Source organism: Engystomops pustulosus, chromosome 3, assembly GCF_040894005.1.
Source record: "Engystomops pustulosus chromosome 3, aEngPut4.maternal, whole genome shotgun sequence".
Lineage (NCBI taxonomy): Eukaryota > Metazoa > Chordata > Amphibia > Anura > Leptodactylidae > Engystomops > Engystomops pustulosus.
In genome coordinates this window covers 48,848,041-48,874,959 of record NC_092413.1, presented here as the reverse complement: position 1 = coordinate 48,874,959, position 26,919 = coordinate 48,848,041, and the positions used below count along the sequence as shown (strand labels likewise).

Sequence of the window (26,919 nt, the reverse complement as noted above, 5' to 3'; positions counted from 1 at the left end):
TTCTGCAGGCGAATAGAGCACAAATTAGATTTCTGCGGTGTCACAGGACCGGGCATCTGTTATACTGAAAGGTTATTTCCTGAATCTGGACAAGGAAAGAACAGATTACACAAATGAAAGTAATTATAATATACCTGTTGTATACATGCTGTGTGTATACATTAATAGCCTTATTGTATACATTTTTACCAATAAGAATTGCGTAATTTTTTCAATTTTTCTGGTGACTGGATTTACACATTTGAAGAAATATTAAAATAGATCCCATTCATTTTAATATCTCCCACTGTTAGCCACTAGAGGGAGCTTCAGCTATTTCTATGCAGACAGCCCATGGAGTCACTTTCCCTCCTTACTCTCCTTTCTTATACGCTGAGGCATTTAACAGGACTTTTCACATCATGATTAAAGGGGTTATCCGGGTGTTAAAAATTACTTCGGGCCGGGCTGGGCTATTTAAAATAATAAACATGCACTTACCTCCTCCTGGTAACACCCTTCTGGCTCATTGGCATAATTTTACAAGTTGATTTTAGAAGAAAGGAGACCATGGATAACAAATATAAGAATATTACCACAGTCCCGTACCCTGGAGCTGAGTGAGTAAGTGTCCCTGGTTTATAGAGATGGATTTTGCTGGCAGATTTCCTTTAACATTTAAATGTACCATTAGTATCGCAGGAACAGTTATCATAGTGATGGCAGGGAAATGGCTGCCAGTTATTCTATCCAGAGTAAATGAAGATTAGTGGCTGATGCTATAGTCACAGCCGGCTTTATCAGAACCACCTCTATACACGCTGGGCGCTCCTGATAGAAGTGGCGCTCAGAAATAAAAAGAGTAATCCGCACAGTGTGTATGGGTGGCGAGGGCCGTGGATTTCCCTCTCTATTGGAGACAGATGTAGATTATGCTGCTGATTGGAGATATGACAATACATTTCACATTTAACAGACAATAACCGTTTAATAGTTGTAAAAAAAATAAATAATAATAATAATGATGAAAAAAGTGCAACCAAATGTGAAACTGTTTTATTAGCTTTTATTATACACCAAAATATTTCATAACGGAAAGTAAAGCATTTGAACACAATGATAAGTAACAGAATCAAACGGTAAATCAGGAGAGGGAAGAGGCATCATCATCTGATTGGTGGCTCAGACACCATGCTCGCCTATCAATAGTGTACTGCCACCTGGTGGGCAGATCTGCATACTGTACATAATAGACCATGAGGTATTAGCAAGGCTTCAGCACAACCGTGGGGTCAGGTAATGGTCAGATTGTGCCGGGTGCAGGTAGCACTGTTACCATTCTTACATAGTGGGACGTTCACCTAATCACAGTCACATACAAGGGCTTGCATGTAAACGTCATCTGAGAAACACTAACATGTATAGATTGTGTACAGTGTACTCAGGTCACAGTGAATCTTTACGGGGTTGTCCACTCTCAGCAATGGAAAGCTATACATTTACAACATACTGTAGAATATTCGATTTTACAATACACTTCAAAATTTTCTAGATCTCTGCTTGCCGTCATTCTATAAGAAGTTTCATGGTTTACTTCCTGTGGATAAACACTGATACCTGGTCATGTGATGTCACACAGGTGCACGGCTCGAGTAATCAGAGCTGTGTGATACAAGCCCTGCACCAGTGTGACATCACATGACCATGGGTAGATTTCTACCCACAGGAAGTAAACAAAGAATCTTCCTGTTGGATGACAGCAAGCAGAGATCTAGAGAACTGCGAGCAATTGATACAGAAAGTATTTTTTAAACTATCAATTATCTGCCATAAGTGAACAACCCCTGCTAAATGCCCGATTTAGGGCCAATATTCTGAATTGTTATATTTCCATTTAAAAGATGTGGCGAATTCCCTGCATAGATAGAATTAAGTGAAAAAAATCTGACAACCTACAGCCACCACCAGGGGGAGCATAGACCTTTATTGTGTTATCATATTGTATTTGATCATAGAGCTCAATGTATAAACAGTATTTGGGAAGATTCTGTGTCCCCCTAGTGGTCATCCAAAGAAGCCAGACATATGTGTACAAGGGATTTGGAGAAATCTCTCTCATAGGAAAAAAATCTGCAACTTCTATAAATATAAAATGGATTAACTAGGACATATTGTTATTGACCTAAAATAAAAGCCTCTGCCTTAGTCCAGCACCTCCCGTCACCACCAATTTGTACAGAGGCTGCAGTGGTGATATGTTCATAGTTACTCCTGTTACATCAGACCAGCAATGTTGTTGTTCATGAGCCTGTTGTTCATGAGTCAGTATAGTCCAATAAACCCGCTCTATGCACTTGCTGACTGCACCAGACTGAACCAATCACTGACCTGAACTCTTCATGTCCCTTCAGTTCAATGATTCAAGGTTTGGTCCAGTAAATCCTGAAAGCACAGGGAGCGAGTTGATCGGACCAATATGGCTGGTGAGCAATGGACAGACACACACACACATATATTATATATATTCTGTCCTATGTATAGTATGCAGCCTCTAAGTACAAGCAAATGCTGGTAGTGACGTGAGCCACCAGACTGGAGAGAAGGATGGAAACAAGTGGGTCATTTTATTATTTTAGATCTGCCCCTTAAAGAAAATAATCAATTGAGAATTTTGAACCTATTTAGATAGGACATAAACTATTCAATACAACTCTAGTAAGGCATCTGTATTCATTACATATAGTGCCCATCAAAGAATACAGGGACTACAAGAATGATTATTTCAACTACAACACAATCTTCTGGTCCTTTGGCCAATACTGATAACCGGGATCTCTGCACCCATACCCACAGCACATTCCATTATCCCTATAACCAATCAAGTTAAGAAAAAAAAAAAAAAATCTGCACTTTCTGCCTAAAAGGCACTGTAGTGAAGCTCAGCTGTGGAAGACTTGCTTAGAAAAAAAAAAAAATCTGTAGCCCAAAAGCATAATCCAAAAAACTGATTCGTCTCATCTCACAAAGATGATAAGTAAAACCAAAACAAGGAAAGAAAAAAAAAAAAGTCTTAAAAGTCTGTACGTCTCATATATTCTTAAATATCATTTAGGTAAAACAAAAACATGTTAAAAGTGTAAAAGATGTAAGTAAAAACGGTAGGTGTGCTTGTATGTGTGTGTGTGTGCTAAGCCGTGGACTCTGCTGGAGATAAATAAGGTAGTGAATGCAACGGAGAAGACCAAACATGCAGAAAAGGGACACAGACCCCATGACAGTCCTACACGCGGCACCACAACAGGTTGGACTTGATCCCTAGCGCAGTCTGCAAACTTCTAGAACCTGGAGATAAAGTGCAAACACAGAGCCCGTTCTGGATACAAGTGCTTAATCTGTGTTATATGAAGGTTACGATTGGGTTAATGGCACGATAAGAGGACAGCGGAGGGAATCCCATGTACAGCACTGATGGAAGTGTCTAACCTGCGACCGATGCTAGACGGACGTGACACCTACATTCGGCTTTTGGTCAGGATGAAGAAAGGTGTTAGTACTGAGTTAAGTGCTTGATACCAGCACACGTGATGATCCCATGACCGAGATCCACCAGAAGAGTCCTGCAAACGTTAAGGCATTTCTTACCACTTGCACTACGCTAGTTCTCTTTAATAGATTTGTAGAAAAATAAACATCACTTCCAAATCCAGTTATTTACAGTGATCGAGAGGCCGCTCAGTCTAGTAGTAAAGTGTCTAAGGATATGGTATAGCGGAGAGTGGCTGATCTCCTCCTACTAAAGGACCGGCTTCAGGACTGAGCGCAGCGAGCGGCCATCCTTTGTCAGTTCCCGGGTCACGCACATACATGGGAGAGGGACAGCCTCTTCTCTCTTCTCCACCGTATTGTAGCTGCATTTCTTCAGATGGTCGGCCATGCTCACAATATCCGCAAACTTCCACTCCTTCACTGTGCAGAAAGCAGTGCTGAACCTCCACACCTGGAAAACAGGGCAGAGACACTCAGAGGGGGAACTAGTGAGCACTAGGACAGGAGACCGTTCACAAGACTTGGATCATAACACAATGATATTACAGTCCAGATGTAATACACACAGTGCACCTAGAAACATGCTTCTGGTGTCATCCTAAAGATTCTCAAATCACATCAGGATTGTGGATCTGTGGTTCTACAGAACAAGAGGTACAGGAAGAGGAAAATCCAATTGCTGCCTTTTTCTATAAAAAGTAACTAAAGCGGAAGAAATTTTCTTATTTTTTTATTTCAGAAATACAGCAGGTAATAATCAGCTATATATGCCTCATAACTGTACATACCCCACTCTCAGATACTACATCATTATAGGGGCACACTTCAGAGGGCCATGTCGTGTGAACCATGGCACCTGGTTTCCCAAATTCTGGACTCAGTAACACCAGAAACAAAAGCTTTTGTCTTCATATTAAAGATAAGAATCTCTCATTCAAAAGCCCCAGAACTCTTGTTTCTAGATGCCTCAGTATCTCCTTTTAAAGTTCCAGTCAGAAAAGTGATTCTTACAGATCTCACTCCCCACTTTAAAGCTGTATTCACACGACCGTCGGCGGGATGCATGTATGGCCTTAAGTTTGCGGCGGTACATACGTCCCCCATAGACGACAATGGGCACACAGAGCAATACGTTGCAGCACATGTGTGAATGCAGTCTAATCATTAATATCTCCAATACAGTGGCACCTAGAAGCTCAATCCTGGTGTGACATTACAGGTGTAAGCCTCATCTTTAATATGACACCAAAAGCTCGGATCTAGGCTCTCCTCATCTCTTTTCATTTCATGGGTGCCATTTCACATAAAACACGTATCATAATATCATACCATTCCTGAGGATGCTGACAGTTTAGGGATGTAAAAGCTGGCGAGTGTCCCAGGGGTCTCACCATATTGATTTGTTATACTAACAGTATTGCTATATGATGAGGTTTTGCTCCGTTGTATATCTATTCTGTATACATTGGAATTAGTAGGTTATCGACTCTTATTTAAAACTTTGTAGTCAGTACTTAAACATAGGAATAATAAGATGATACAATATGAAGATTCAGGAACGTTTGAGCTTTTCTACATAACTCAACCCTTTCCCTTCTATATCTAGACTATTTTGGATTAACCCCTTGGGGACGTGGCCCTTTTTCGTTTTTGTATTTTCATTTTTCACTCCCCACCTTCAAAAATCTAACTTTTTTTTATTATTATTCCAAGTACAGAGCTCTGTTTGGGCTTGTTTTCGGCATAACAAATTACACTTCATAGTGATGGTATTTATCATTCCATGCCGTGTGCTGGGAAAGCGGGGAAAAAAATTCAGAATGCAGTGAAAATGATGAAAAAACGCATTTGCGCCATTTTCTTGTGGGCTTGGATATTACAACTTTCACTGAGCGCCCCAAATAACATGTCTACTTTATTCTTTGGTTCGGTACGATCACGGGGATACCAAATTTGTACAGGTTTTATAATGTTTCCATACATTTAAAAAAATTAAAACCTTCTGTACAAAAAAAAAAAATTCTTCATTTTGCCATGTTCTGGCACTAATAACTTTTTCATACTTCAGTGCACGGAGCTGTGGGTGGTGTCATTTTTTGCGACTTTTGATGACAATTTTAATGCTTTCATTTTGAGGACTGTATGGGCTTTTGACACTTTATATTTTTCAAAACGGCAAAAAAGTGGCATTTTTGACTTTGGGCGCCAATTTCCGTTACGGGGTTAAATGCCGGGAAAATATGCTAATATATTTTGATAGATAGGACATTTTGGGACGCGATGATACCTAAAGTGTTTATGATTTTTACTGTTTATTTATATTTATATCAGTTCTAGGGAAAGAGGGGGAGATCCTCCGGGGTAATTTAACCCTGCAGTGTCTGATTGCTAATACTATATACTGCAATACTACTGTATTGCAGTATATAGCTATTTTACTATGATTTCTAATAGCCTGCCATCTACTGGCTCTTAGAAATCATTGCACATGGCAAGCCTACGAGTCTCAATGAGACTCTAGGCTGCCATAGCAACCGATCGCCGCCCTCCGATGACGTTCCAAGGGGCGGCCATCCAAGATGGCGGCGCGCATATAACGGTAAGTTAGGTGCCGCAGTCAGGTTTGACTGCTGCACTTAAAAGGTTAACTGCCGTGAACGGTGGCAGCACCGACCACAGCAGTGACATTCGGGTGTTGGCTGTTTTATAGAGCCATTACCCGGTGTTTATGGAGAGAGCTCAGCTCGTGAGCTTTCTCCATATACCCTTTGCCGCACGAGGACGATATAGTTCGTCCTTGGTCGGCAAGGTGTTAAACAAACCTCTTGGTAAACATATATACAGGCAGTGCATGGGTTACATACAATATAGGGTCTGTAGGTTTGTTATTGTAACCCCAGCCAAATATTTTTTGGTCCCCGACAATTGGATTTTAAAAATGTCGGGTTTTCATAGGAACCAGGTTTAACAATGAAGCTTAATTTGAGATACCATTGATAACTGTTATAGCCATTATTTGTATTCGGGGACTTAAGTACAGTAAATTACCAACATCCAGAGGTCCGTTTGTAACTAGGGATTGTCTGTAAGTGGGGTGTTCTTAAGTAGGGGACCACCTATATGTTGCTTAAAGATATAGTAGGAAATGCAAGCTGCAGGTAAAGTTGGAGCCTATTGTTTAACTACCTGTGTCTCTGGTTCTGTAGCTCACCGATCCACGAGTCTGATGTGATCTTATAGAGGAGATTCTTATCTTTAATATGACATAAAAGAATCTTTCTAGCTGCAAGGAAGAAGATAGTGGAGTCTGCAGTGACCCTCCAAAACTACTAGAAATGATACAACATGAGAATATATACAACAGACATTTAAAAACTGCCTCGTGATTCCGTCCCCGGGCAGCCGTATTTTAACCTTAGAAATTTATAGCCTTTTCAAAAAGTTTTAAAAGAAAACAAAGAAAACAAACAAACTCTAAAAATAACCAATGACTTAAAGGGAACCTACCACCCCGATTCTACCTATAAAAGGTAGAAGGGGTGGTAGGTGGATGTATGGGACGTGAGGATAGCCCTTTTTTGGGCTAATCCTCAAGTCCCGGGTGTCTTTTACAAAACTTTATTACATGTATATGCAAATTTTTTTATGCGGCTACTGGGGCGTGGAGTAGCCGTACATGAGGCTACTAGTCGCGGCTACTCCACTCCAGTAGCCACGTTACTCCGCCTACCAGGGAATCTTCGCATGCGCAGTAGTTCCGGCCCCTGGTAGGCGGAGTAACGCAGCTACAGGGGCGTGGAGTAGCCGCGACTAGTAGCCTCATGTCCGGCTACTCCACGCCCCAGTAGCCGCATAAAAAAATTTGCATATACATGTAATAAAGTTTTGTAAAAGACACCCGGGACGTGAGGATTAGCCCAAAAAAGGGCTATCCTCACGTCCCATCCATCCACCTACCACCCCTTCTACCTTTATAGGTAGAATCGGGGTGGTAGGTTCCCTTTAAGTAAAAATCAGTCTGCAAGAAAAGAATTCCTCTCATATGTGAAGTCTGCAGCTCTAAAAAAAAAAAAAAAAAAAAAGCATCCAAAATGTAATTCATTGATGAATTTCTAGTACAGGAACAGTCAGGAACATCATCACTGCAAGAGGTTATAGGAAAATGAAATACCAACCTTTTCTTTAATTTGCCAGGAACTTCCATGTGGATACTGTCTCTTCTCCCACAACAGAACCACCATTCCACGGGCTTGTAATAAACTGGCACACACATCCCTCATGAGTCTAGACACTCTTGAAAGTTGACACAAGGAAAAACCATCAAGAAATCCTGCCATGTGCTGCAGGACCTCATAAGGCAAATTACTCAAATGATCCACGACTGGTCCTAAAGAAGAACTCCTCATAGAAGATTCAAGGTCACTGGGTAGATGAGGCTGAACCCCAAACGATTTCAAGTGTCTATCGTGGATAATTTTTGATCCTTGTGTTGAGGGACAAAACCTACGTTGGGAATAAGTACATCCGTAATAAGCTAAAGGGCATCTTTGTTCCATCCAGCCGTTTAGACCAGCATGAATATCACCATGAACGTTCTTAAAGTGAGAAGAAAACTCATCTCTTCTAAACAATTGTCCACACACAAATGTAAACATAGACCTCTGTTTTGTTTGGTATCTCGCAACACATTCTAGAACCAAGTCCAGACCAAGAGTTTGAAAAGGACTAGGATTGGATAGTTGAGGATTTGCATGGTCACAAGCAGAGGCTGAGGCTATCTCCCCAACCATGGTATTTGTTGCCAATATTGCAGATGGAAACGAAAATGTTTGTGTGCCAAAGTCAACATGATATCCATCTACGTTACGACTGTCTGAAATCCCTCTACCACCCGGTGAATCCCCGAGGCAAAACAGCAAAGCAGCTGTAATCAAGTCAATACCATTAAGTCCCATTGGGTCTTCTTGAACCTCCAAGTCGGAAGTGTCTACCGCTTTATTCTCAGTCTTGGCTTTAAACCAATAGGCATCTACCAAGAAAGGACGTCTTCCAAAGATGGCAACATTGCGCAATCCTTGTTCATCTTTTTTTTCCGATATTTGTTCAATTGAGCCATTTAGGCATGGAGGGGAGGCGATGGATTCAGTACCAGGCAAGGAATTACACTGACTAACAAGAGTTTCACTACCTTCTAAAGGGGCAGGAGGTGGTTTGGTGGATGCATTTTTTTTTCTCCAATCATCATCATGGAAACCATTGCACAAAAGAAACTCTTTCGGGACTTGCATTGGTAGACCATTATCCGACTCCTCATCGTCACTTTTCACCACATAACTTCCATTTGTCCCTGGATAGAAATCGCTTGAGCCATTGTGATACGTTTCCTTTAAGGAGTTGCAAGACGTTGCGCTAGCAGCCCCATTGCTTTCTTCATTCAATTCCTGATCCTGTACGTTATCAGATTCATTATGGTGCTCAGGAAGCTGGAAATTTTTGTTCATTTCGCAGCTTGCATCCCGTAGTTTCCCATTAAGCATTGCAATGTCCCTCGTGGCGTTATTAAGGATATCGAGAGCAGCAGCTAAGCTTTTTGTAGTCTCGACTGTTGCTTGATAAAGTGCACTGTAGGAGTCTTCATCGCCGGATACACCATTTGTAATCACGTTGTCCTCCTCTTCTGTTCTTACAGATATTGGCTCAGGAGATTCAAGTTTTTCAGTTGTTTTGGACATCATTGTGGCCACTTTAAGAGACTCCAACAGCATTCGCTGATCTTGCAATGCAAGAGCCATATCTAGCTGTTCTACTTCATCAACGTCTCTGCTCAAATTCTCATACGATTTTCTATCAGCGTAGCTAACTGGCCACCTATTCCATTCCATGGTGCAGCAAACTACACTTGCAGGGCAGATCTGTAAATGTTCTGCTAGTTTATTACGTGTCATGACAAAAGGACAACCAAAACCGTTGTTCAAGCACGGTATTCTTTCTAGGGGACACAACATACGATGTTCTTCGGCTTTGCACGAATGAAAGACGGCTCCGCAAACATGCGGACAGCCTATCAGATCACAGGAGATCCCAGTCTCTGGTCTTATCATACAGCGACGGCTGACACAACAAGCGCAATGTGAATGTAGATGTTCTTCATCCATGTTGAGGCCAGGTCTAAAAAGAAAACAAAAAAGGGAAAGAAAATAATTAAATATTGAAGGGATGATGCTCTTTAAATGACTTTGGAACAATTTACATATAACAATTTTACTTTTTTTTTTTCTTCATTTTTTCTCGAAGGGATATTTATATTAAAGTTGTTGTTTTTTTTTTTTACAGAAGTAATAGACAAAATGACTAAAAGAAATCTACATGCAGCATTTTTGGAATTGGCTATACAATCCCTATCCGGTATATAAATGCACATATGGTGCCATGTCAAAATGAATTGCTATGTAACACTACGTTTCTCAGTGTCTTGTTCAGCAGCAGCCGACCCCCTTGTCCGTTTCTCCATAATCCCACCTCATATCCAGCTGCCCATCTTCAACACAAGGAAGCAGCAGCTGCAGACCCTTGTCCCTGTTTGAGTAGGTTTCATATTTGATTTTTGTTTGTGGAACCGTACCTGAACCCCTCCAGGTGTGTAAATTGCCTTCTGGCAGGATCCTGCCCATATACATAGTTGATCCAAAATGGATATGAAAGGAGCCTGCTCCATAGTACTCTGCCTGAAGGGTCAAAACAAGTTACCTATTCCATCAATGCAAAGTTAGATCAACCATTTCTAGATTATTCGCACCTCATTTACCATCATGGGATGTCAGCGCTCAAGATTATTCGGATTGTCCGACACATCCTTTTACTCTCCATTAGAGTAGAAAATTAATTCCCTAATACAAGACGTAACAATAACAACACATATAACATGTAAAGGCTAGTAAGATAGTCGAGATGAAAGACCGCAAAAATATAGATTAGTTACAAACTGGTGGCATCTAGTTGGGCCATGCAGATGCGACACAAAGGTTACTTGTGTTTTCTGCTTACATTAGGGATTATGAACCTGTAATGGAGAAGTTTTCCAAGAAAGTTGATCCCCCCAGAACACAGCGGTTGTAGGGAAACCTATAAATAACATATTTCCCCAGAGATGTCCATTAAGCCCTTTCTGTGAACAGCCCACAATTTTATGAACGGCCAGCTGGGCGGATGGCTATAAAGGGTATTTCCTACTGAGGGCTCTGAGGACAGCTGCCTGACTACACCTCATGACTTGCAACTTGTGCTCTCTGTATAGAAGGTGATTATGCAACTTCTCTGCTCGGGAAGATCACACACGAGGCAGATCACACGCAGCATAGGAGGACGGTACTATATAACCAGTTATTATCCACACTAGTATGGAAAACCACAAGTAGTGTTACTATTGATATACAAATGCTGAACCAATATGCCCCAAAGAACTCAGGCTTCAGTCCATAAACTTTCTTGTAAAGCGGCACGTGCCATCAAAAACTCAAGATTAGCATGTGCTCCATTGTGGCTTATCAAGAGTCAGTCTAGGGCGGTTACATATATGTGATTCACCATCCAGACCACTGTGCCACCAGCGGCCCAAACTGATGGGTGCAGAATTCTTTGCATCATAACGATCTATGATGCAAGGATTCCCTGATAAACATAAGTATTGACACTGTAATGATCACTTTTCTAAGTGCTGTAGGGACTCCTTGCATCATAAATCAATATGATGCAAAGAAACCTGTCCTCAGCAATGTGGTCAGCCCATCATGGGCTGATCACAAATAATGTGAAACCTTTGTGTTTCTAGCACTAGATAGTAGGGCAGAAGGGCCTCTTGATGTACCTGGCCGGATGCGGGGCACTATCATACGCAGATGGAGGAGCACCAGTGTATGATAAATCTCTCCCGATGGGTCTGTTACATTCTAAGGGAGAAGGTTAACCACTCTTATATGGCCGAAAAGACTCCGTTCACCAGCCCTGGTTTTGGCTCACATTAACTGCAGGAAATAACTGAAGACCAAACGCAGATGTAAACCAAGGAATCGTGCTGCCTCGCTGATTGTACTAAACGGCTCCTCACAGTACTGTTCCCCCAGAAGACACAAAACCAGCAAAAGTGACAGATCAGAAGAGGAGGCAGTGTGACTTGAAGAGAAAGTCGAGTTTCTCTTGAAGGACTTTGCATGGAAGCACAATGTAAAAGTGCACATTTGTAAGACTGATATATCCACAATATAAGCATCCTCATGCCAACAACACTGGCCTTGAGGATTTTTTCTATAAATTATTTAACAACATAACAATGTGCCACTATTTATACTGAGAAATGCTTAGCCGCTCCATTTCTTAACGCGAGCAAACGGCTTTATAGAGTTGCTATAGGACTTCTCTGCTTGGTACAGATGTGTAGGGATATCATAAAAACTTCCATAAAGCATCTTCATAGGTCTCCCTTTTAATATCTCATCCTGACAGAATAAACTGAAAACAAAGTATATTTTATTAGACTATTCTTCCCGCATCCCCGGTGCACTCTCAGCTCGTGAGCTCCGCTCTACTCGAGATCACTTTTGGCTTCATGTATTGGGCTCCTTGAGAGCTGTCAGGACAAGACCTCGAGAGTGTATTTAAGGACACACAATCATCAATCTCAGATTTCAGTATAGATCTAGTAAGCAGCAACATTGGAAGAGATTACACAGGCAGCAAACAGAGGTTTTAGTCAGATTTTTACTTTTTTTCTCTCCCCTTTTTACAAGTGCCATTACTTTTTAATTTTGAAGAAAGCCATTTGAGGGATATTGTTTATGAAGCCAGATACCTCATAGAAGTACAGGCAGTGTCCTGGTTACGTACAGGATAGGTTCTGTAGGTTTGTTCTCAAGTTGAATTTGTATGCAAGTCGGAACTGAATATTTTATCATTGTAGCTCCAGACAAAATTTTTTTGGTCTCTGTGACAATTGGATTTTAAAAATGTTGGGTTGTCATAAGAACCAGGAATAACAATAAAGCTTCATTACAGACACCTGTGATAACTGTTACACCCGATTATTGTAGCCTAGGACTAAAGTACAGTAAGTTACCAATATCCAGAGGGCCATTTGTAACTAGGGGTCGTGTGTAAGTCGGGTGTTCTTAAGTAGGGAACCGCCTGTAATAGGAATCTGGGGGAAAAATAATATTAATAATAAATGGTATTCCAGGATTTTTTATTGATCCCCAGTCACTAGAGTCCATGGCATCTGGACTTGTACTGTAACCTCTATTCCCTGTCAAGTCTAGAGATTTCACTTGTACAATAGCAATTTTTGCGTATTGTAGACTTGGGAATTGGGGTTTTGTCCTGCAAAAAAACCCTAAGCGGGTCAAAGCAGGTACAAGCCAAATAAACAAAGTTTACTTACCTGCTTGGCTGTGGCGTCACAGCGGTCTACCAGTCCCCAAATGGAACCGGATAATACTATTTTTTTCGTTTAACTCTGCCCTGACCCCCAAAGGGTTTTCCAGGATTCTTGGTCAAACCTCTTAAATGAGCAATAAATAGACCAAAATAAGACAAATATACATTATATGTCACTGTCCTGGGGAGCTCCGAGGCTGAAATTCATATAAAATTATTAGTAAGAGATAATGTATTGCCGTATTTTCTTATGAAAAATAACATAGGGCCCAATTTATAATGTACAATGGAAATCTGCCAACCTGGACAAGTGATAACAGGAGGTATTCCTGTCTTTCCTTGTTGTATATATTCAATTTTTTTCAGTGCCCTGAAATCCATCAAAAAGCAAATAGGAAGAACCTGGCCATCTTTCTGCTGAGACATTAATGTAGTTTGGCTGCCAGCTAGAGATTTGCAGTCACAATACCACATAAACAAGATAGGAGTTACTCTATACGGCCATGTACAGCTTATTATTTTGGTATAGTTTGTGCTTATAATGCCGTCTCCTGTCTGGCCTTAAAAGGAAAGTAGAAAGATTTTGTGCACAGTCAGTTCTGGGCAGCAGACCAGCTACATAGCCAACAACGGGAAACATGGCCAACAAGGAAGAAATCTTACAAGACAAAGTCAGATTAGGGCTATGGAGCTGCATAATGCCCTGTATAATGCTGCACACATAGCCATAATTATCCTACAGGTATCACTAGACACACTTTAAAACACAATACCATAACTACTAGCATCAGACAATAACTTCCACACAGTGCAGTCTCCTGCCATCTTCTATGTTATTTATCAAGCCCCGCATTGTGAGCTAGAAACCGTGTCATCTGTGCTTGCTGGGAGGACAGTGTCAAACCTTCTTTCTATATTCTTCTATAAAAATACTGTATGTGAACATCCAGAGGGCTGCAATGCCATGTCTATTATTATAAGTATCCAAGGAAGCAGAATTCTAATAAAATGTGATATGTTGTATGCGGCTTCCTTGCATTCTGTATTACATGCACCTTGGACCCAGGTTAGTTTGGGGTGTGCACCATACCTCGTAGTATTCAGAAGGACCCCAAATTCACAGTCCAGCATCTATGGGGGGATGCCCAATGCCTTGGTCATTTTGATCTTTATTTGTCCGGATTAATCTCCACTTTTATGTGTTAACAGAATGCACAGACTTGACAGTGAAACAATTACAGAAAGCTTATTACTTGTCCAATTTATTGCGGAAACCTTATCAAGGTCTATTTGTCAGAGGGAACCCACTCTTAGGCCTATTTGTGCTTATCTGCCCCCTGGACATAGGGATTGAGCATGTTCAGCCTACTGATATCAGCCATCAGCAGAAAGCTGTGAGCCCCCACTCTTATACACATTTGGATTTGGGATTGGGCCTGCCTAAACCAGTTGATCTAATTGGCATCAGTGTACAAGGGGTTTCTCTTAGCTGTATCCAGCCTTATCCCACTGATGGGATGCAGTACAATACAGTGTACAGACTTATAAGTGTTACATCTTTGCATTTATTTTAAGCCACCAACCAGAATATACTGTAATATTGTAGCATCAATTGTAACACATGCTCTTTAAGTTTATCAGGCTATAAAAAGAAGAGATGAAATGAAGATAATGATGTAACACAAGTCAATTCTGTAAGAAGGGAGTAGTGTGCCCCTGTGGGTGTCCGCTGTAAGGATTAGTAGAGTACAGCATATGCCCTGGTGGCCTGGTATGCACAACTCCCAATGTGTGATGATATACAGAGACATCTGAGCATTCCCCCCATGTATTCGCCTCCCTGCCATTTGTGGCCAGGACAGCTGCTAGTCACACTTGACCTCGGGTGCAGAGAAAAGAATATGATGCGAAACTGTAGTCAGAACTAGGAACAGCAGAAATCACCGCTTTGTGATACGCATCTTACATTTCTCAATGTAAAAAAATTGATCTCAGGGTGTTTTTTTGCCTACAAACCAGAGCTGGATGAGCCGTTACTTGTGTATCTTATATCATATATCTGGATTAATAATAATAATTCCTCTATTTATATAGTGCACACAGATTACACAGAGTTTTTGCCACATCGGTCCCTGTCCCCAATGAGGCTCACAATCTAATCAACCTACCAGTATGTTTTGGGGTGTGGGAGGAAACAGGAGGACCCGGGGGAAACCCACGCAAACACCGAGAGATTATAGATTTACCAGGTTTCACACACCAAAGAATTTTTTCTTTTATTTGGAATCTAAGCTAGCATTGTTTTCTGCACAACAAATTGTACTTCCTTGTGGCTCCTAAAAATATCCCACTGTTTTACAGTTTTCCCAGTCTGCTACAAACTACACCTACCCTTTATTCTTTGGGGTTGTACAACAACAACTTGTGGGGATTTGGACATTTTTTATGTTATATATATTTTTTACAGATCAAGAATTGATACAAGGTGATCAAGGTGATACAAAACATTTTTATGATTATTTTGCTTTTATTTGCATTGTGGGATATGGGGTTCTTAAATGTTTTTATATCATACATTTTTAATTTATCTTTTTAAAATGCCTTTTAGACCTCCTAGGGTACCTTATATGATCGAGTATAAGCTGAGACCCCTAATTTTACTACCAAAAACTTGGAAAACCTATAAGCCAAGGGTGGGAAATGCATTGGTTACAGCCTCCCAGTATATAGCCAGCCAGCCCACAGTAGTATACAGCCAGCCAGCCCACAGTAGTATACAGCCAGCCAGCCCACAGTAGTATACATCAAATATATTCTAACCAATTATAAAAGAAGCTTCTTGTGTCCCTATGACAACTCCTCCTGTGTTGTTAAAGCCCGATGCTTTTATTAGCAAAGCAAAACCTTCCTCTGCCTCAATGTGCTCAAAAAATGAATGTGTATGTAACATATTACCCTTCTCTGCAGTCACACAGGCCACAAGTAATGCAAACCTAGTAAAACCTGGCGTCTCCTGAGCAGAGAATAGACAGACTTGCGTGTCTCATTTCACAAGGCGTGTTATTGTTCACACCATTTTCTAAAAATAGCCATTTATTTCTGTTACTTTTCTGCAATATTGTATCTAAACATAGAGCAGAGAATCATGTGAGAGACGGCAGTAGTGAACCCTGACTGGAATTATGGTAACTTACAATGACATCCCCCCCAGTGCTGTGCATGGACATTCACTCTTATATAGACACATCCACTGCTGGCGTGATAAATGCTGGGCTACAAGAGCAACGCAAGTCACTTACATAGAAAGAGAGAGACAACAAGAGATACAAAGGTAAAAATAAACGCTCTAATAAATAGTAAGATTTTAAAGGGAACCTGTCATCAGAAATTGATCTAATATACCACTACCAGTATGTTGCCAAGCAGCTGAACGCCTTCCAGATGATATTTCTTTCATGACCCAGTGTGGTGGCATCATCCAGAAAATCAACTTTTAAGTCAGATGTAAACTAGTTGTATAAAGTCAAAGAGGCGGAGATTTTTACACTGAAGTCAAGCTCTCTCTTCCTCAGAAAGCCCCCGTCATTGTAATTGATGGTCCTACATCCAGAGACATCACTAACCTTGGTGTCCAATGCATGGTGTCAGTCACTGAGGAGGAGGCGTTCAGGGCTCCTCACCTTGACTTCAATGTTAAACTCTCCTCCGCCTTTACTTTATACAAGCAATTTACATCTCATTTCAAAGTTGATTTTTTTGGACGATGCCCTCACACAGACGTGAAAGAAACAAAAACTAGAAGGTGTTATGCTACTTGACAATATTCTGCTAGTGGTTTATTGGGCCAATTGCTGATGACAGCTTCCCTTTAATAATCCAACATCCAATAACTAGTTATCCAATATACTGAACCAATTCTAAAGGTGGGAAACAAAAAGCACCAAAACATACCTTGAGGCTCCTGTGTAACAGAGGGCTTTTATACTTATTAAACCCATTTAACCGCGTTGTTCTGGGTGACCAACAACTCCTGAAGAAGGACGTGATCTGGCACCAAACTGACCAAAAACAGGGGTTCTTGGTGACCCTTCGAAGTGGTAAAACAGATACACTATGCACCATCGCTGATTTAATTGGCCATTCAAGCAGTTTCTACATAGATTCCTGTATAGAAAAGTTCCAAAAATCAGCTTCCACCGGAGGTTAGAAGGGACCCAAAGTCTTGTGTTTGGGAGCTCAACCCTGGTTGATTTCCTACTTATGCCCATAAAAAGGGGAGGGTGGTTAACATTCTTCATTTGATACATGATGACTTAAAGGGTTCATCTTGTATTTTACGTAATCTAAATAAAAACAGCCTGGATGTCAAAAAGAATAAGGCATTAGATTTAAACAGTAACCTCTTAAAGGGGTGTTTTTTTATTGCTAAAACATAGTGAAATACAACAGGATGAGTGGGCCCAACAGACCATCTATGTATAATTGTTGGGGTTAAACAACACCCCCCCCCATACACTTGTTCCAATTATTGCTACATAATCAGGGTACACAGCGCTTGAACCAGTATACTCGCAGTAAACACTAATATTTGTGTTTACAAAATGTGCTGTTAACACAATGTAATTATGCAAAACTTCTCTCCACAGCTGTGTTGTATCAAACGCATGTGTGAAGACAGCCTTTAAGTGAATAGGAACCATAGTTGCAGTCCCTACAAGGACATGGAACCAACTTCTTCTGGCTGTATGTGTTCTGTATATGAAGCACTGAGCAGCTGATACATGTGCCGGATGTCGGCCTCTGCCCATCAGATACTTATGGCCTGTCCCGTGGCTAAGCCATGAATATTAAAATCCCCTACTGGCTGAGAACTAAAACTATTGATTGTTCATGTGACTGATGTTGAAGTTTACAGTAAACAACCAAAATCCAAGTCACAAACATCAACATCGCCATCTAAGAACATCACGTGGATTAGCTCAAGGACTCCTTACTGAAGGTCCCTGTGATCCTAAAGATGCAAAATGCTTGAGACTTTATAACTGTACTAAATATTTAACCAGTTAATCTCAGAGCTACGTGTAACTCACAGGCCGATCACCAGATGAGCGGCTTACCCTTATTAGTAATCCTTATTAGGTAAAGTGATTTTATTTTTGCGGCGGTCACAATGTAACCGTGCAGAGGACGTTGTATAAACAGTCATCTATCAGCCCTCCACAATACCTCACTGTGCACACAGATCTAAGAGGAGAGGAATATTACCATGTCACATGTATCCAAAATGAGGAGGGGGAAAAGGAGATGTACACAGATAACACCCAAAAGTAACGAAATATGGAGAGTAGGGGGTTAGGCCTATATGACGGCTTCCTACTAATACAGTTGGGAAACTAGTATCATAGTATAGAAGGGTGGAAAAAGTAGCAAGTCCAACCTTTAAAAATTAAACACATGTTTTTTCCCCATAACCTGTGATATTTTGCTCTCCAGAAAGTCATCCAGGCCTCTCTTGAACATGTACATAGAGTCCGCTATAACAACCTCCTGTGGCAGAGAGCTCCATAGTCTCACTGCTCGTACAGTACAGAACCTTTGTCTATGCTGATGGTAGAATCACCTCTCCTCTAGGTGTAGAGGATGTCCCCTGTCTATGGTGATGGTAGAATCACCTCTCCTCTAGGTGTAGAGGATGTCCCCTGTCTATGGTGATGGTAGAGCCGCCTCTCCTCTAGGTGTAGAGGATGCCCCCTGTCTATGCTGATGGTAGAATCACCTCTCCTCTAGGTGTAGAGGATGCCCCCTGTCTATGGTGATGGTAGAATCTCCTCTCCTCTAGGTGTAGAGGATGCCCCCTGTCTATGGTGATGGTAGAATCTCCTCTCCTCTAGGTGTAGAGGATGCCCCCCGTCTATGGTGATGGTAGAATCTCCTCTCCTCTAGGTGTAGAGGATGCCCCCTGTCTATGGTGATGGTAGAATCTCCTCTCCTCTAGGTGTAGAGGATGCCCCCTGTCCTTGGTGATGGTAGAGTCACCTCTCCTCTAGGTGTAGAGGATGCCCCCTGTCCTTGGTGATGGTAGACGCGCCTCTCGTCTAGGTGTAGAGGATGCCCCCTGTCCTTGGTGATGGTAGAATCTCCTCTCCTCTAGGTGTAGAGGATGCCCCCTGTCTATGGTGATGGTAGAGTCACCTCTCCTCTAGGTGTAGAGGATGCCCCCTGTCCTTGGTGATGGTAGAGTCACCTCTCCTCTAGGTGTAGAGGATGCCCCCTGTCCTTGGTGATGGTAGAGTCACCTCTCTTCTAGGTGTAGAGGATGCCCCCTGTCCTTGGTGATGGTAGACGCGCCTCTCGTCTAGGTGTAGAGGATGCCCCCTGTCTATGGTGATGGTAGAATCTCCTCTCCTCTAGGTGTAGAGGATGCCCCCTGTCCTTGGTGATGGTAGAATCTCCTCTCCTCTAGGTGTAGAGGATGCCCCCTGTCTATGGTGATGGTAGAATCTCCTCTCCTCTAGGTGTAGAGGATGCCCCCTGTCCTTGGTGATGGTAGAGTCACCTCTCCTCTAGGTGTAGAGGATGCCCCCTGTCCTTGGTGATGGTAGAGTCACCTCTCTTCTAGGTGTAGAGGATGCCCCCTGTCCTTGGTGATGGTAGACGCGCCTCTCGTCTAGATGTAGAGGATGCCCCCTGTCTATGGTGATGGTAGAATCGCCTCTCCTCCAGGCGTAGAGGATGCCCCCTGTCCTTGGTGATGGTAGAGTCACCTCTCCTCTAGGTGTAGAGGATGCCCCCTGTCTATGGTGATGGTAGGATCACCTCTCCTCTAGGTGTAGAGGATGCCCCCTGTCCTTGGTGATGGTAGAGTCACCTCTCCTCTAGGTGTAGAGGATGCCCCCTGTCCTTGGTGATGGTAGAGTCACCTCTCTTCTAGGTGTAGAGGATGCCCCCTGTCCTTGGTGATGGTAGACGCGCCTCTCGTCTAGATGTAGAGGATGCCCCCTGTCTATGTTGATGGTAGAATCGCCTCTCCTCTAGGCGTAGAGGATGTCCCCTTGTCCTGGTCACAGACCTAGGTATAAAAAAATCTTTGGAGAGATCCTTGTACTGTCCGTTCAGGTATTTGTACATTGTAATGAGATCTCCCCTCAGCCTTCTTTTTTTTCTAAACTGAATAATCCCAAATTTTGTATCTATATATCTGTATTCTAACATTAAGGCCAAACCAGTTAATCTATATCAGAAGGAACAGATAGCCAACATGTATGGTTGGGTCTCTTCAATGCAGCATGCACTTATTTCCTGACCCTAAGCAACAACCTCTCACTCAATCTAACCAGTTCCCTAAGCTGTACTGAAGAGACATCCAAACCGTGCTGTCTACAGTTAGGAATCCATTCACTTCATGTGATTTGGCTTCTTGAAGATCACGCTTGATGTTTAGGGGGCTGCCTTACAAGGTAGCAAAAATAAACATAGTTTGCCTTATCCTGGAAAATGTATTTGCATCTTTCCCAGAATCCGCTAGTGATGCACCAATGGCTATCAGTCTCCACATGCCTACAAGGAGACCTTCATTGGCAGAGTCCTCTATGGTAAGCATTCAGCTGTTATCCAAGAGATCCAGTTCAGCTGGAAGGTGATTGGCTGATGTGGGTGACATGGCAAGTTCCGTTATATAGTTTTTATGATACAGGGGAAGTGTAATATTACTTTACCAGGGGTTGTGCCCTGGATTAGCAAGCAGCCCCTCCACCCTCTGCACACTCTTAGGGCTCAGATACTTATTCCTGATCCTGTAAATGTATCAGCTTTTATTACATCTTTTCACAGGCCAAATAAAAACCTTTTCCTACCTACCCCCCAATTGTTCCTGAGACAGAAACATCATAATGTGCAGGTCTCTGCTGATTGGAGCCAATCTGTTTGCTCAGAAGCACCAATATGACAGTACAGAGCAAATCTGGCAAACTACCATGAAACTATGTGATCAAGGCTCTCTAGTGACCGATCAGTGCGGGAGCTAACAGTAGAGAGCTACAAATGATGGCACTGAGCATTTCTCAGGGCTATAGAGGACATACCAGCTAAGCTGAAATCAACGGAGCGGCAGCTATTAAAGGAGGTAAGAACTGGAGTAGGCGGAGGGGGATGATGGTTCTCTTCCAGGCAAGAGACAACAGCCTGTAGAATCTAACTGATCAAAGTGGGGGCATAAAGATGGGATCTGTGATGCCAGGGGAGACTTAGGCCGCCCAGCACACAATGTCAGTGTTCTGTGTGGTTGTAGAACCATCAGTAGATCAAAGCATCTTCTGTGTAGTGTTCTGTTAGATGTGACACAGCGAGAGATCATGACTCCTGGATACGTAGAGGCCATTTTTCTGCCGCCTGCCCTTTGTCATGTACAAGCATCAGTATCCGTGTAATCGATTTTTTTTTACCCCCTCGCCGCCTTCTCTGGGCCTATCCTAGGCACCATTAATACAGCCCCTTCACCTCTCATAGCACCAGTAATCTCATATGTCCCACTGTTCTGCCTTCTGCTCTACAGTTTTTAAGAATCCCTCTACATATATGATCACTTTTTGAGAACTTTATCTCTTTTTTTCAAGTGCCATAAGATACAAAAACGAATGTCTGAGCCTTGGAATGTCTTTTTCCTTTATCAGACCGCAGGGAGATACGAGGTAAAGCACTCAGCTCTTCTTGTCCGCAGATAAAACCAGTGACTGTGCACTGGGCAGGGCGATGAGGGCCATGTGTCACCCTGTATTTGGATCTGTTTATCTACATCAGTAGAACAGAACAAATAAGGGACAATGATAAGTGTATTGATCCTTCCATGATTCACACCAGAGCGAAGGACTGTGGGTATCCGGAGTTGAGCCTAGTTCCCCTTTATAGCAGATACTGGCTTCCCATTATCCATAGCAAATACTCCAACTATGAATGAACACCAGGCTCTGTTCCAACTGGAGTAACTTACACGTCAACCACAAGGACCCGATCTCTCCCGACTCTACAAGAACGGGGTATAGGCAAACAGTGAAACATATGAAGTGCAAACCCTAGTGCAGTGTATAGAGACGAAACCATCATGTGGTAACAGGTAGATACGTGGACTCTGGTCACAAGCAAGTGAGCATCGTACTAGTCGGTAGCCTTTTCCAGAAGCATGATGCCCGATTAGCAGAGCCGAAATGCGTTGCAATAATAAAAAAAAAAAAATAAGAATAAGCTATAAACCATTGCGGGGTTTATTGGTTACCCCGTCCATGTGTCATTGGCATGTGAGGTCTGCTAACAGCAGAAGAGACTGCTAGAGAACAGCAGACAAGGCCAGGAATAGGACCTGCCCTGAGTTTTGTGGCCCGGGCAGTCGGATCATTTCCGGGGATATGAAAGTCACAGCCATGTGCACGAGCACATAAAAATACATTGAAAGATAAACGGCCTAAAGTGTATTTTCTTCTTATAAAGTAAAGGCACGTCCTTAGGCCATGCCATCACTTGGTAGGGATAGCTCCCCCCACCCTTCCCTAGACTAAGTAGACTTTGGTACAGAATCAGTTCTACGCCCCTATGCAGGGAATTACAGGATGAGTCCAGCACAGACAGGAGGCCCAGAGGCGCTACCCAACAGCGAAAGCCTAGAAGATGTAGTGCTAAACATCATTCTCAGGGTCAGAGGGGTCTCAGTCTGGGGCCTCTACCCAAATTACAAAGTGATACGCCAGCATTCCAGTTTAAAGGAACATCCAGGATTTGAGATTGATGTCTTACACCCAGGAGGTCATAGTGCATTCAAGATCATCAATACTTCCCAATATACACGCTAGGACCGGGTGTGAAGACATGAATATGGGGGAGTCGGGGGAGACTATACCCAGACCTGTCCATCCTATGACTGTTGCGAAACCTCTTTTACACAAAGTCTGTCAACACAAAAACCTTGTGACTAGGGACAGCAATAGTGAAACTACAAAATCCTCACAGAGAAGACCCCAGTGTCATGATGGACTGATAGATGAACATAAGTGAGTGACAAGGCAGAAATCTAGGTCCGGAGGAGTGTGAACTAGGGCCTGTGGTATGTGCAGTATGTGTCATTGCACGCCACAGGCTGGGGACAGGGCTCTGACACCTGGGACTCCCCGACATCTTAGGAACACCCCCCCATATGTCCTGCAGGACCCCCGACTTGTACAGGGGATATAGAAGACCCCCAACAATCAGGTGTCCCGCTGATTATCTGGGTTTTTTTTTAGTTGGGGGGGGGGGGGCACCTTTATGGGGTGAAATAAGAGGTCAAACAGGTATTGGAGTACGGAAACCCCCCATTATACTTGTACTATAACTAGGTTATTCCGTCATCACCCCAGTCCATAGAGGAGTGTAATACCATGGCAGAAGCAGATGTATAGTAGTGGTATAGATGTATAAAGTATATGGGACACCCTAATACTGGGGAACACAAGTGACAGGGGGGAGCCAGAAACTTTATCAAACTCATGGAAACTTGTGTGACGAGGAGTGACTGGCGGCCCCACAGGGAGCTATGGGGGAAGTTGTCCCTGTGACGTCACTCCTGCACGATTATACCCCCGGTTATATCACACAGCAGCGCTGCGCCAGGCCACTGAGCTACAAGGGGCCTAGAGGTCTCACCTCGTCCCGCCCGTGTGCAGGGTACAGGAGCCGCGGCCTCCACTCGCCTGGACGGAGCCTCCTCAGTGCCGGGAGCCGCCGCCTCTCCACTCCCCTATAAGCGCGGGTAGTCCGGTCACCGCTCCCGCTGCATCTGCGGAGCCCCCGGCACTCGCCTGTCTCCCAGCTCTGTTTCTCCACCGTCCTTTCCGTCGCTATGTCGTCATCACCTGCGTCACCGAATTTCCTCCTCCTCCTCCCCGCCCACCAGCTCTAACACAAGGGACACTACAGTGACGTCACGGAGCTGTCGCCAGTCCTGCGCTGGAAGCCATTTTGTTGGAAGGAATGAATAAGTGGGAGACGATGTCTAGTGAGTTACAAAACGTGAGGCCTTGATAGTAGACGGGAGAGGATGTTTTACATCTTACATTTTCTTAATCACATTTGCATTACAGTTTGAAGCAACTAAGATAACTGATTTTGAGAGAAAAAAGACGCGGATTTCCTGTAACCGGGACAGGTTATACAGGAAGTATATGGGAGTTGATGTATTTTTGCTGCAACTGCCCTTTTTACAAAAGCTACGTCCCATTTATATTACCATGGTGCAAATTACTACAGAAATCTGTTGTATTTAATTGTATAAATCTACCTCATCAGTGTCTCCATCCTGTACTTTACCATATACACAGGATGGGAGTAGTAGTACTGAGCAGTGTCCAAATATACAGGCTAGGAGTAGTAGTACTGTCCTATGCCCAAATATACAGGCTAGGAGTAGTAGTATTGTGCTATGCCCAAATATACAGGCTAGGAGTAGTAGTACTGAGCTGTGCCCAAATATACAGGATAGGAGTAGTAGTACTGTCCTATGCCCAAATATACAGGCTAGGAGTAGTACCGTAGTACTGTGCCCAAATATGCAGGCTAGTAGTAGTACCGTAGTACTGTGCCCAAATATACCGGCTAGGAGTAGTAGAACTGTGCTGTACCCAAATATACAGGCTAGTAGTAGTACCGTAGTACTGTGCCCAAATGATGTTCTATGCCCAAATATAAAGTACAAGCTGGAAGTAGTCATATTGTCCTGTGTCCAAATATACAGGATAATGGTAGTAGTAGTGGGCTGTGCCCAAATATACAGGCTAAGAGTATTAGTACTGTGCTGTACTCAAATATACAGGCTAGTAGTAGTAGTACTGTGCTGTGCCCTAATATACAGGCTAGGCGTAGTAGTACTGTGCTTTGCCCAAATATACAGGATAAGAGTAGAAATGCTGTGCTCAAAAATATAACATAGAAATAGTCATGCTGACCTGTATCCAAATATACAGAATAAGAGTAGTAGTACTGTGCTCCAAATAAACAGGATAAGCAGGGCCGGATTAAGGTTGGTGGGGGCCCCTGGGCTCAAAATCTGGTGGGGTCCCCCAGTGAATGTAGTCCAGACAGGGAACAGTAATCACTATTTACAGCCCCCCAGCAATATCTACATACAGCCTTCCTAGTAATAACTATATACTGCCCCCAGTAATCACTATATACAGCGCCATAACAATAACTATATACAGCTCCCAGTATATACAGCCCCAAGTAATCACTATATACAGCCTCCTAACAATAAATATATATACAGCCCTCCAGTAATCACTGTATACAGCCCCCCAACAATAACTATATACAGCCCCCTAACAATAACTATATACAGCCCCCAGTAATCACTATATACAGGACCCAAGTAATCACTATGTACAACCCCGCTATCTATATATACATTATATGAATAGTATTACAGTTTTGAATGTTGAAGAAACACTCAAAGTGTATGTTTAGCTGAGGCTGGACATGGATGTCATATATTGGTGGTTTGCGCAGATGGCTATGTGGTTAGACTGGCTGGTTTCCGGCAGCCTGATTTATAGGCCTGTGTATGTGGAATGTTAAAAGCCTTCAGACGCAAGTATCAGCTGTGTGCGTTCTGTGCGAATAGACTGCACCGGTCGCACATATGTTTAACATCTGCACAATTTGTGCCTAAACAACTAAAATTGCGCAAAAACAATAACATTTTGGAAAATTTAGACAATAGAACATGAATAAAGGCAGGATAAAGGCAACTGAAAAAAAAATGTGATTTGGAAACCAGCAACATGCTGCTTAGTGCAACTGGCAGAATTAATACATGAAATTATGTAGGAGAGACAGTCAGTCCCAAATATTCAGGGCACAGCTGTGCACGCACCAACCCTACAATCTAACTCCATCCCTGCAACAACCCTACAAGCTGCAGCCATCCTCCAACCCAAACTGTACCAACACTGCCAGGCCAAACACTACAAGCTGCAGCCATGTGTCCCACAACCTTGCCATTCATGGCCATGCTAACAACAAGTCGGCCCGAGTATATAGCTCCAGACCCCCTGGTGTATAGCTCCAGGCCCCTAGTATCTAGCTGCACAGCCCCAGCAGTATATAGCTCCAGCCCTGTACTTATCTTCTCCCTGCTCCCCAGGCGTTCGGCATGGGCTCCTCTTCAATCGCAACACGACACCAGTTACATGAATCATGTCAGTAGCTCCAGCCGTTGCTGTGTGAATGTGTAAATTGCAGCAGCAGCGCCTCTCGCCGATCAGTTTTGTGGATCTTCATATGGGGCTGGGGTTTGCTTAGCGCTGCTCAGCAGCTGGCTGTACGTACGGGGAAAGATAAAGCATGTTATTCCTTTTTCCCGTGCACAGAATGGTGCAGTGCCATACATGCGTGACATCGTACCGCCGCCGGGCTCCATAAATGTCTATTGGGACGTACACTCACCGGCCACTTTATTAGGTACACCTGTCCAACTGCTCGTTAACACTTAATTTCTAATCAGCCAATCACATGGCGGCAACTCAGTGCATTTAGGCATGTAGACATGGTCAAGACAATCTCCTGCAGTTCAAACCGAGCATCAGTATGGGGAAGAAAGGTGATTTGATGCCTTTGAACGTGGCATGGTTGTTGGTGCCAGAAGGGCTGGTCTGAGTATTTCAGAAACGGCTGATCTACTGGGATTTTCACGCACAACCATCTCTAGGGTTTACAGAGAATGGTCCGGAAAAAAAAAAAACATCCATGAGCGGCAGTTCTGTGGGCGGAAATGCCTTGTTGAGGTCAGAGGAGAATGGGCAGACTGGTTCAAGCTGATAGAAAGGCAACAGTGACTCAAATCGCCACCCGTTACAGCCAAGGTAGGCAGAAGAGCATCTCTGAACGCACAGTATGTCGAACTTTGAGGCAGATAGGCTACAGCAGCAGAAGACCACACCGGGTGCCACT

The 26,919-nt window shown here is 43.0% G+C and overlaps 1 protein-coding gene and 1 long non-coding RNA gene across 2 annotated transcripts in view; one reads left to right on the top strand and one right to left on the bottom strand.

The window, feature by feature from the left end:
- Positions 1-1,013: 1,013 nt before the first annotated feature.
- Positions 1,014-23,860, bottom strand: FBXO30 (F-box protein 30). Its single transcript, XM_072140733.1, has 3 exons — positions 23,620-23,860; positions 7,701-9,693; positions 1,014-3,976 (listed from the first exon to the last, which is right to left on the bottom strand). Exons 2-3 carry the CDS (start codon positions 9,678-9,680, stop codon positions 3,773-3,775), a joined length of 2,184 nt encoding a protein of 727 aa, XP_071996834.1. The 5' UTR covers positions 9,681-9,693; positions 23,620-23,860; the 3' UTR covers positions 1,014-3,772.
- LOC140121321 (uncharacterized) overlaps positions 23,605-26,919 on the top strand; it is a 40,945-nt gene continuing 37,630 nt past the window's right edge. Inside the window, exon 1 of the long non-coding RNA XR_011854064.1 lies at positions 23,605-23,971. This is a non-coding gene — a long non-coding RNA (uncharacterized lncRNA). The remainder of the gene's footprint in view (positions 23,972-26,919) is intronic.